The sequence below is a fragment of the Thermobia domestica genome, chromosome 11, assembly GCF_964235325.1.
Source record: "Thermobia domestica chromosome 11, izTheDome1.hap1.1, whole genome shotgun sequence".
Classification (NCBI taxonomy): Eukaryota; Metazoa; Arthropoda; class Insecta; order Zygentoma; family Lepismatidae; genus Thermobia; species Thermobia domestica.
The window spans coordinates 12,422,190-12,434,358 of record NC_137464.1 but is presented as its reverse complement, the minus strand read 5'-3'; the positions used below and the strand labels follow the sequence as shown (position 1 = coordinate 12,434,358).

The 12,169-nt window shown below is 33.4% G+C and overlaps 1 protein-coding gene across 1 annotated transcript in view; it reads right to left on the bottom strand.

Moving 5' to 3' along the window:
• Window positions 1–6,416: 6,416 nt before the first annotated feature.
• Window positions 6,417–12,169, bottom strand: part of LOC145663893 (uncharacterized) — a 64,291-nt gene continuing 58,538 nt past the window's right edge. Inside the window, exon 10 of the mRNA XM_081730057.1 lies at window positions 6,417–9,888. Coding sequence (XP_081586183.1) covers window positions 9,763–9,888 — 126 coding nt within the window. The 3' untranslated portion in view covers window positions 6,417–9,762. The remainder of the gene's footprint in view (window positions 9,889–12,169) is intronic.

Below are 12,169 nucleotides of genomic sequence, written 5' to 3'. Positions count from 1 at the left end.
ACACGTTGCACACATGTACCCAAACATTAACACTGGAGACTGTACCAATATGAAGAACTCACATCCTTTTTTTTTTGCATGTAAGTGAACATTTTTGCTTTTAAATGTTCTCCTAGAACCAAATTTTGTACTTCAAAATTTGCTCTTGTACGTTAAGTTACTGGCGAAAGAGAATTATAACTCTCAAATACGTAACCAAACAAAACAAATCATCACACACTCTTTACAATGTTGAAAAGCGGACGTGGCATTTTAAAAATACATGAGACAAAGTAGTGATATCATTGTGATACAACCCTCTTTAAGTTGATCATTAATCGGTCAAAGTCTCTTCAACAACCAATACACATTCTACAACAGTCGTCTCTTCAATGACAAATATTAGGAAATTTATTCAACAGCGGAAGAAAAGAAAGAAGAAAAAAGTGGTTACGCTACAGATAGTAAAATAAACAGTGGAGCCATACGTATTTCATGAGAACAACTAATTTTATATCCAGATTTCAGCAAAGCCAACGTAATTACAAATGAATGATTGCTTCCTATTCTGTAGTTAATTTTAGTTTCTTTTTTGCTTCCTCAATCCGAAGACGACCTTATTCAGTAAAACACTCTCAAATTATAGTGTAGATTTTTGTTGACTTCATATTCCGATACTTTCAAATATCTTAAACCGGTAACAGAATTAAACACTTGACTATTGCTTATTTATCATCAATTACGAGGGGAGTCCGAAAATTAGTTTCCCCTCTTGTTTTCCCCAGGAAAGTGAACAACAATGGAGGGAACAAGACAACAGTTGCACTCGGAACAAACCCAGACACAAATAGGTATTGTTCGCCCGCGATCGTGCACATGGCGCTGTTGCAGCGCCTGCGCAAAGCGGAAACGTGTCTCAGTCTGAGCTGGTAGCTATGGAGAGAAGGCACAGTTTCACGTGGTCAAAGAAGGAAGTGTGAGCGGTTGTCCACTACGAATGGGCACGTGGCGTATCGGGAGCAGAAATCTTCTCCTGATAATGCGAGACCACACTCAGCGACTGTAACGCAAAACCATATTGCAACTCTTGAGTGGGAGCGCCTTGCCCATCCGCCATACAGTCCTGATCTTGCACCCAGTGACTTCTATCTGTTCCCGGCTTTGAAGAAGACTCTCGGCGGCAAGCGCTTTGGAAGCAATGCTGAAGTCACAGCTGTTCGACGCTTCTTCCGTATGCAGAGCCCTGAATTTTTCCTAGAAGGCTTTTTGAAGCTTATAGATCGGTATAACAAATGTCTCAATGTACGTGGTACTCATGTGAAAAAAAAAAAAAAAAAAAAAAGATACGTCTGATCTTTAATGTCACATGCTTTATTTGGTCTTGCATTCCCACCTCTGTCCACAGTCGGCTAGGGAAACTTATTTTCGGGCTCTGTCCTGTACATATACTTAATTTAACTAAAATCCTGACACGGGTTCAAAATTCATATATAGCTAAATCTTTTGAACTGAAGGATTTCTGCAATCAGTAGTTTAACAAAAGACCATTAAAAAAAAAAAAAAAAAAGATAAGCAGTAATCGTGAATATTTGACGCATAAAGTTATGCCTAAGGTATATTTGGTGCTATTTTCTTCATTTTATTGGTATTGTTTTTCCTGTAACATGATGGAGGCCGCTACTGCTTTTCGAGTGTTTACATACTGACAGACGAGAACTCATTAAAAAGGACCAATTTTTAACAGTAACGATTGTACATTGTTACTTAATTTCTTGTCTATAACTGTCACAATAATAATAACACGAAGCAATATGACTGAATTATGCAGGTCATTTCCCAAAGAGATAGTAAAAATTACAGCAATACAAAAAATGACAAATAATCTGAAACAACCAAAAAGAAATTACAAAATATACTTCCATTTATTTAGCTCACTACATGCTAAGTTGACTAAATAATACAATGTCATATAAAATTGCGAACAGTTGCAGAGTGAATGGGAATTCTTTGATTGCCCAAGTTATATTACTGCTACATGTGGAACACATTATTATAACCCAGTAAATTGTACCTTCTGTTAGGAGGACAAGAACAAAACACAAAGTATGGGTCAACTAATCAAAGAATTTTTCAAAACAAATGTTTATAAAAGCGAAGAAAAAATGCTAATTTCAAAGTACATCCGATCATGACACTAGTAAAAAGTGTTCACTCCTGAATATATTTCTAATTGTGCTTTTTATATAGGGTGGTGCAGAGAAACGGGAAATTTTGGACGTTAGAGCTGGCAACACTGTAGTGTCGGCAGGTGTTCAAAACCGATTCGTAGTTGTTACGAACGCGCTGCCATTTAGCAATCAAGCAGCATTGGAGTGGTGCAGAACGTGCTATCGCTGTGAGAGTGTTTTACATGCAGGGATTTTGTCCGCATTACCAGCTGGTCATGCGATTATAACGTGGGTGCTTAATTTTGAAGAAACTAGTTCAGCGTTGAAAAATATGCCTCGAGGTGGCGCTCGAACGATATGTACACTAGAGAACATTGCAGCTGTTTGAGTTTCCATCGAGAGAAGCTCTCACCAAACCTTCCATAACAGCTTATTAGAATGTAAACAGCACTCTTTCCGATGTCATCTTTTCACAGTAAAGAGACAGTGTGTGACATTTTGTAATGAAAACATAAGTGGCATACTGTGTACACGCACTTTAGTCAATAAATGATGTTTTTACTGTGTTTATTCATGCAAATTACGTTACTTCAAAATTTCCCATTTCCCTGCGCCACCTTGTACTAATTTGAGGACGCTGAATCCAAAGAAATTATTTTTAAATTTATCCGTCAATGGCGACACCAGAAAAATTACCTCAAAATCTTTGAAATACCAAGTTCTTTGGATTCAGCGTCCCTCCAATTAGTATAAAAACCGCAATAAGAAATCTGTCAAACCGTGAACACTTTTTATTAGTGGCCTGATCGGATGTTCTTGGATGAAAATTCACATGTGTGTTAAATGACATCTTAAATAACGTTGGTATTAAATTATACAACTAAGTTTGTTTTGACACCTTTCTTAAAAGACCAGTAATTAAGAAATAAAAAGAAGTTGTTTATGAAATTCTATATTTTCTCAAAAATCCATTTTTAAAATGAATTTTAAAATTACAAATTTTTATACTAAAAACAATTGTTTGCTACCAGTTTTATCAAGAACTTCCTTCACACATATAAAACACAAACAATTATTTAAGTTTTCTCGGAGATAAACATTCACTAAGCTATAAGTAGAGGTCTTTCGGAGATTTTTTTTTTTTTTCGAAACAAGAGTAGCTTAAGCCCTGACCATAATCCAAAATGAAATCTGAATTTACAAAGAAAAAAATGTATCGTAAGTTACTTTGAAGAAAACTTGTTGAAGAAAGAAAGAAAAAAAAAGCAGTACCTTATTTTATTTTTACTTTTATTTTAAGCCCATTGGTTTACACGAAGAACTGATCATTACTTGCTGAAGTGACAAATATAAGATTCTGATTTCTGTTTCTTATTATTTTATGAACTGTAGTACCATAATTTAGTTTCGTATCCTTTACTTTATAAACGCTAACGTAGAGCTTTATGAATATTTATAACTCAAGATAATCATAATCCTCTGGAAACTATTAACATGATTACGCTACGTTATAGCATATTTATATTTTAAGAGTCACCCTCTGTATGTGAAATAAAAGGCCGTTACGTGGATCGGCCATAAAGTTTTGGACTTGACTAAGAAATCATTCAGAGCCTGACATACTAACAATAATATAAAATTTACAATTTTTCTTTTGCTTGTTTTTCGTAAGTGAAAGGAGATAATGAAATGCAACTTACCACAATCATAGATAATGTTATTTTACAGCAGAAAATATGAACTTAAAGAATTTTCAGTGTTGCCATCCATAGAAATTACAGTGTTGCCAGAATAACATTTCCCCCCAAATCTAAGTTAAGGTAGCGACTAGAGGAAAGAACTCAACTGCATTTGATTATGTATCATGCTATCTTGGAATCCTGTGAATTTCTTTTTAAATAATACTTGTATTTAGTTTGTAATAAACGAACTAGTTTTAACACACAGTTATTAAAATTCAATAATAATGTTATTTAGAAAAGTGGTTCACAGGATACCAAAACAGCATGATACGTAATCAAATGCAGTTGAGTTCGTTCCTCTAGTCGCTGCCTTAACTTAAATTTGGGGGGAAATATTCTGGCAACACTGTAATTTCTATGAGTCACAACACTGAAAATTCTTTAAGTTCATATTTTCTGTTGCAGAATAACATTATCTATGATTGTGGTAAGTTGCATTTCATTATCTCCTTTGACTTATGAAAAACCAGCAAAAGAAAAATGGTAAATTTTGTATTATTTTTAGTATGTCTGGCTCTTAAGGCAGACTGAATGCTATATAACACACAAAAACACGTAACTGGTTAAATTTTCCCGCTCATAGATGGTGTGCACAGGATGACATACGCAAAAGAGATCAGCTAGAAACAGAGAGTTACGTACAACGTGGTGTCATCACGGTCTTCGTATTATATTGCAAAGTGTGAAAAATAATGTGATTTTTTTATTTATTTAATTTCTTTTTCTGAAGGTCAGGACTTGATTGCTGAGCTGGAAACGTGCATCGAGGTCCAGATAAACCAGAGTAACAACGTTAACACCAACGTATATCATTTTGAGGGATGGACATGAAAAAAGAAGAAAGAAAAAAAACTACAGTTCAGTACACACCTTGACTCCATTCTAAAGCGGAAAACGTTTTCGACTGACTCTCGTACAGTACTTTGGAATTGTAACAAAAGACATACTACCAAAGCTTTAACACACTTTACTGTATTTTAAACTATAATGTGTTACAGTTTCGGATATCTACCATATCCTTCATTAGTCACTATATAGAGATAGTGTATATATAGTGTCTGATGAAGGATATGGTAGATATCCGAAACTGTAACACATTATAGTTTAAAATACAGTGTGTGTTAAAGCTTTGGTCAGTATGTCTTTTGTTACAATATCAATCCAAAGTCATGGATAGTGTTATTACTTTAGGAAGCTGCGGATTAGGTTCTATTTGCCGTAAGACGACATTCGAGCCTCCTGTGAGGCGCATCGTTAATCGAATGGTTAAAAACAAGAATCATTTATAGCACGAGATTTATTTATTTATTTACGATTGAAAGAAATTTGCGATGGTTCCAAGAGGTTTTAAGTAATATTGGTAAACCGAGAAAAATTAAAAAATGTGAACATTTAAAATTTTCTTGCATTGTAGAGACATAAGAATACCTTTCCATATAAATCAATAGGCTTAAAAACAACAAAAAAGATCTACATTTTTCTGGTTAGAAAATTAACCTTTGTTGCTAATTTGTTTAGCTTCCAAATTGTACACACATCTAAACAAAAACTGTTAGAAGTAAATAACAAATAATACCTAAACAAATATAATAAATTGTCAAACTAAATAGTGCCCATATATATTATATTTCTAAGTAAAGCTGCAGTTACTTCAATTACAACAATATACAACATTATATTAATATTATCACAGTGACCTGTATACTCACCAATCTTACTCAAAATATGGAGAGAAAATATGAATGAAACAAAATATACAAAGGAGACATAACAACGAAAAAAGTAACAATATATATTTTTACTACATTTGCCTTTCCTTTGGATATGCATTTTTATTTTCGGCACTTCAAGTTGATACATTATGAAGAAAAACCTATTATTTTAAAATTATCTTGTTTAAAATAATACACCATGTTAGAATTGGACGCAGCGTATTTTTATGTATAATGTTAACACTAGTCTCTCTCTCTCTGCAATAAATGCGATAAACATATTTCAGGGTTACTAATTTTTTATTTTTCAAAGTTAATAATGATTATTAACACCAAATATTACAATATAGTCATGGAGTATTTCCGCAATACTTTTTGTCACATATAATAACTTAGCAACACAAGTATTTCCTTGAGTATTTTAAGTAGCAAATAAAATTTTATATCAGTGAAGATAAGAAAAAAATGCAAAATGTAAATGTTTGTTCTTGAAGCATTGCACAAAATTCTTTAACTATACGAGACATCGAATATTTTCAAACAACAGCAATTTCAGATATTCAACTACATCCCATTCAACAGGAAAACTGTAATCTACTCAGAATTAAAATCTGGGAGAGTTAAAATCAAATATATTATTAACAAATATATATATGTTTTTTCTAATATGAAAGATACCTTAGACATCTCTTCAAATTGAAGATTGGAATGGTTTATCCTTACGTCAATATTTTTGTACAATTATTGGTACAGGAAAATGTATAACAATATATTACTCTAAAACGCAACAGAAGCTATAAAAAAAGAATTATGGGTAAGTTTTATTATCAAATATTAATAACATTAATATTACAGACATGAGATCAACCTGTACAAATTTCAATTTTTGTATTGTGACATTTAACTGTCCTACCAATATGCTTTCTTCAAGAACAATTTTCGCATTTAACAAATACGAATCAATACATCATTTTACACGATAACATGTTCTATATATTGTCGGACAATAGAAGTTAATGATATCGTGTATTTTTAAATGACATGCGCTTTGCTGTGCTCATGAACATGCAACACGATGTGTAAAACAAGTCATTAAATCTCTTTGTCGTCAATCTAAGAACTTCTTACAGCAAAGCTTTGATTCAACGTATTTACGTGCAACGAACATTTCACTAATATGCACGCTATCTGAAGAATATGCACTTATGAACGAGTACCAAAGATATAATAAAGTAATTTGTTTCTATCTCTATCGTTGTAAATAAATTTATTGTTCCACGCATTCCTTGAAAAGTCTAATTCACCAGAGTTAAAAATGACTAATATCAGTTTAAATTTAAGTAAACTATGTTATATATATCTTCAAAATGTATGATATACAACAGAAAATTCTTTACCTATATTATCTGCTTATACGAATTATTTTCTATATTTCGGCTGAATTCGGCAGCCTTATTCATAAATTAAGTTATGAGATTTTCACAGGGAAGTATTCAATTTAAAACTATCAAAAGAAGTACATGTAAAAATCCTACCAACGAACTATGGACAGAATGACAGAAGTATGAATAGCCAAGATAGACAAAAATAACGGTTGAGAATTTCAGTATTGGCAAACATCTTTTTGTAAATTATAATTTTCCAACGCAGAGAGTGAAAAAGTGACAGACTGAAGGGAGACTGGAACCTGTTACCTCCGGCATACCGTGCCGATGCGTTAACCACTATGCCACCTAGTCCATTAGGAAGGAACTGGGAAGCGAACTGAGTAGTGCAGTGGTTAACGTATCGGGACGGTATGCCGGAGGTCCCGGGTTCCAGTCTTCGTTCAGTCTGTCACTTTTTCACTCTCTGCGTTAGAATTCGCACCTATGGAGAATTAGGTGTGTAAAATAAAAAATCGGTTGCTTCCTCCTCTCATTAGCATATATAATTTTTCAATTAACGCATCCATATTTTACCCGAATTATTAAATTAAAGTTCCATTATTTCTTTTTAAATTTTAATAAAAAATGATCAGAAGTTATCTTTCAGCGTTACTAGTAGAACAATGTATGAAGGTATGATTTGTTGTCTTGAAATGCATAGAAAGACCTTGTTATAATTTCATCTTTGTTTTCCTGGAGTCTAGTTAGTTCTTCATTAGTTTTTAACATGTTAATACAAGACTTTGCACATAAAATTGATATTTCTTATGTTGCTTTCTCAGAGAGTTTAACAAAGACATGTAGAAAATCCTTCCTTCCTTCCTGACTGGTAATATTACTATTAACGAACTTGATATATTCAATCTACTGCTACTAAGTTATGATCTGCGAATGCTAACTTTTGAATCATTTCACTTACTTCAGATTTCGGTTCCTGAATAATGTTTCCACTTCTAAGCTTCCAGAAGTAGATGTAAAAAATATACAGGAAATAATAATAATAAAAAAGAATGGACTCACCAGGGAAGAGCAGTGCTAAGATAAAATAATTGCAACAATACACAGAACAAGGAAATTACAAAAATAACAGATTTACTGGAAAAGGCAGTGCAAGGAAACCATGTCCTGTGTATTGCTACAATTATTTCACGTCTGCATTGTTCTTCTCTGATACCATAAGTCACTTCCTCTTTCATTTTCTGGTTGTGTCCTTTAAATCCTATCTTTAAGGCTCTAGAACAGTGGTTTCCAATCTAGGGGGCGTGAAGAGAGTGTAAAGTGGGGGAGGAACACGAAAGGTACTAATAGAAATAAACTACGTTCGTAATTATAAACATTATGAATGTTGTAACGAAAAAATTCAATTAAACACTTAAATTAAATATCGTACTAATACAAAATAACTATTGAGTGCAATCTAGGACAAACATGTTTAAAAAATAATACTCTACTACAGTGTTATATATTGAAGATTTGAGAATTCCATACATCTGAAATCGCAATGTCAGATCAGCAAATGGCGACGGAAGGGTGAAAAAAAAAATGAAATATTTCAGATTTACGTCCCACACTTATGCCGGCTAGGCTAAAGGAGATGGTGATGATGAGAAATGAATGGAATAGTGGAATAAAGAAAGTGGGAGGAAATGGGAAAACCCGCGCACACGGTACTTGTCCACCACAGTTCAGTTGGGGCGAGCTGGGATCGAACCAGGAACCCCACGCACCACAGGTGAACACTCTACCACTGAGCCACCGCGGCCCCACGGAAGAGTGAAGTATACAGGGTTTACGATGGAAGGCGGTAAATAAGGACAGGACACACTGCTTTAGAAAAAAACAAAATTCTGAAAGTACATGAATATTCAGGAATCAAAATTTGAAGAAAGCAAAATGATTGGTAATATATCTGAATTAGCCTCCATACTGTCCGAAGTTAAATTTTGAAATTCATAATGCAACAACGGATACTTTTGTATTTGTGGAGTTTTAACCAAATAACCCTGAAAATACTTACTTAACCACGTTCAAGGAATGCACGGAACAATAATTTCTTCAGAGCAAAAGAGTTGGAACAATAAATATGTCTAATTGCTGAAATGATATTGTGAAAAGTAGCTTCTATTGTGAATATATAATTAAGTCTCAGTCAAATACTAACGATTTTTTTAACAGCTGAAACAATGATCTGAATGTAATCTGATACTACTGTTCCTATAAAATGCTAACAAAAAAATGATATACTGATATAACTTGAGTTTTTTGTGTTTGTTTGTTTTCTGGACGAATTTAACTTCACACACTCTCAAAAACACCGGTTCTTAATAAACTCTTTAACTATTACGCACGATGTTTGAACTTGTGTACCGTAATGACAATGAATTAAAGCCATCAATGACAGTTCTATACTGGATACAAATCTGTGCGAAGTCCACACAAACTTAAAAAAAAAAAAAAAAAAAAGTAAAATTTAAGTGTGGAAACCCTGCCTTAACCACTCACGATTCTTCACTGCTGGTCACCGTATCTTACGGCAACTCACTTAAAAGTTTGTAACGAATATTTTAGTCACAAAACTATTTGTCTTAAGGAAGAAAAAATATGACTTCTCTACTTCTTCCAACGCGATTCACATTTAGTTCTCGAGACCGCATTAAATGCAATAAAAATATTATCTTTTTAGAAAAGATAACCTTCTTTGTTGCCACTATTCACGTATTTCTTTTTAATTTATTTATTTATTTACATAAGAATTCCATTCCAGGGCCTTGCATGTAACCTGTTCCTCACTCAGAGCGTTCTTTACTTCCGGCGGAAAATTTCTCACTTCTAATTTTCCATCCCAACTGCTTACAATAATCTGTGGATAAAATGAACAAGAAAAGAGATAAAGAAGATATAATATTGCGAACGGTGATTATATTCAATGAGAAAAAGCGGAAAGGCTATTACTCACCGCGAAAAAAAAAAAAAAAATATGTGTAGCGGAATTTTTTTCTACCTGCAACAGGTAGCGCTTTCGGAAGATGCAACTTACTTCTTCAGCCTGTGGTAGACTTCAAAAAGGACAAAAAACATGAAGGATGGTTAAAAATGGTTAAAAGGTTAGGATATGTAAAAAACAAATTTTCTGTCAAACATTAAAACACACGGGAATAGAAACTCACTGGCATTGTACACTGTTGGTCACTGTTTTCTGTTCTTGCTTTCCAAATGGTGAAAGTATGTAGTGAAAAGGTTACTCTAAATTACATTTATTTCTCCTCTATCCAGGTTAAGTGAGGGCCTCTCTTTGTGAATATAATATGATTCTTAATTTTTCGTTCCGTTGCTGTTTTTGCTTTTTCAATCAAACATGATTCCACGATATGATGGTTATAATCTCTAAGATGCGTTGCTAGACCGGATAATTGTTGCGGATTCCGAGACTTAAAAGATACGAACGTGCTCAGTTATTCTAGTACAAATGTTCCTATATACACTTTATCACACTGACATTTCACCCGATAGACGCCACTGTTTTGTAAGGGATCAGTAAAAAAATACTTTAAAATTGGTTATGTATTTATCTATAGATTTTGGTGGAACTTCTGAAATTTTGATGTTGTGTCTTTGCAGAATCTCCTTAATTTTTGCTGAAAAATGTGGAACCAAAGGGACACTAATCCATCTGTCAGTTACGGCATCTTGTTGGTTGACGGTGGGTGCCAATGATCTCCTGTTGTACCAGTATTTATTACAAATTGGACAGGAAAATGGTTTCCAAAAATCTTTATTGTTAAAATGGTACAAACAGGTTGTAATGTCCCTTTTTCTTCCTCTTCGTATCAAAACCTGAGACTTAATCTCAAGAGACACTTGCATAATATAAATAAAATATGTTTACTAATTGTCTAGGGTAATTAGCCAAATAAAATTAATTAATCATAATACCCAAGGTTTAGGGGATTTTACCCAAGGTTTAGGCTTTTCCAATTAGACCAAATTTTATTTAGGAAACAAAAAAAAAAAAAAAAAAAAAACAACTAGAAAATTCTCTAATTGGATCAAAAGTTACTTAATTAAAAAAAAAAATAAGTTCTCTAATTGTCCAGTTGCATGTACATAAAAAAAAACACTCACCTCCTTAGAACTAGAGGTCACCACCTACTTAATACCCTAAATTTTGCTTGCTTCAGTCCAGAAGCGTTCAATCCAAGAATAACTAAAGATTTCTGAAAAAGAGTTTCTGAACATGCGTTTCTTACAAACCATCATAAACCTCGAAATCTCTAAAGACAGCCCCAACATTCTGAACACTGTCTGGCCTAAAGACCCTAATTCAGGTATTAGAATTAGGACAAAACTTCAGGAAAATAAACTAGCTATTAATCATTAAACAGGAAAAAGGGAAATTTCCTTCATTTAGGAATGCAGCATCTTCATTCAAGGTTCGGTATAGGAAATAATCTCAAACCCCAAAGCCTATCATCCCCTTACGTGAGGAATCAGCTGTGTAAAATTTTCTAATGCAGCTAGTCAAACACAACTGTCAAAAAAAAAAAAAAAAAAAAAAAAAAAAAAAAAAAAAAAAAGTTCCAGTTGCCATAGCAACGGCCTTTCCTAAAATTCAATCAACATTCATGTAACACCTAGCGCCCAAAACGGACGTTGCCTTCAAAAGATCTAATAATCCCTACTAAATTTAATTTCCATACAAATTTCCTATCCAGGGCTCGAACACCTAATCTTAGTCTAAACCCCAAGGACATACAACCAGAATTTAAATATTTCGATTCGTATTCCTCTAAGACAAGTCTAAAGTTTTGGGTCCTACGCTACAGCCATCATCCTGCCTGCACCCTCACTCCTGACAAAAAAAAAAAAAAAAAAAAAAAAAAAAAAAAAAAAAAAAAAAAACCTCAGGAGCACGGCGGCTGCTGCTGAAAGAAGAATCTACCATGCCTCTGCTATTTCCCTTCTCTCTTATATATAATTTTACCCCCCCCCCCCTCCGCAATAACGGGAGAGTTGTCGTTTAGCTTAGCAGTGTTTCAAATTAAACAAGTAGCTAGCTACCAAAAGGAAAACCTTAGCCTATATATATATATATATATATTTATATTTATATTTATATTTATATATATAGATATATATATATA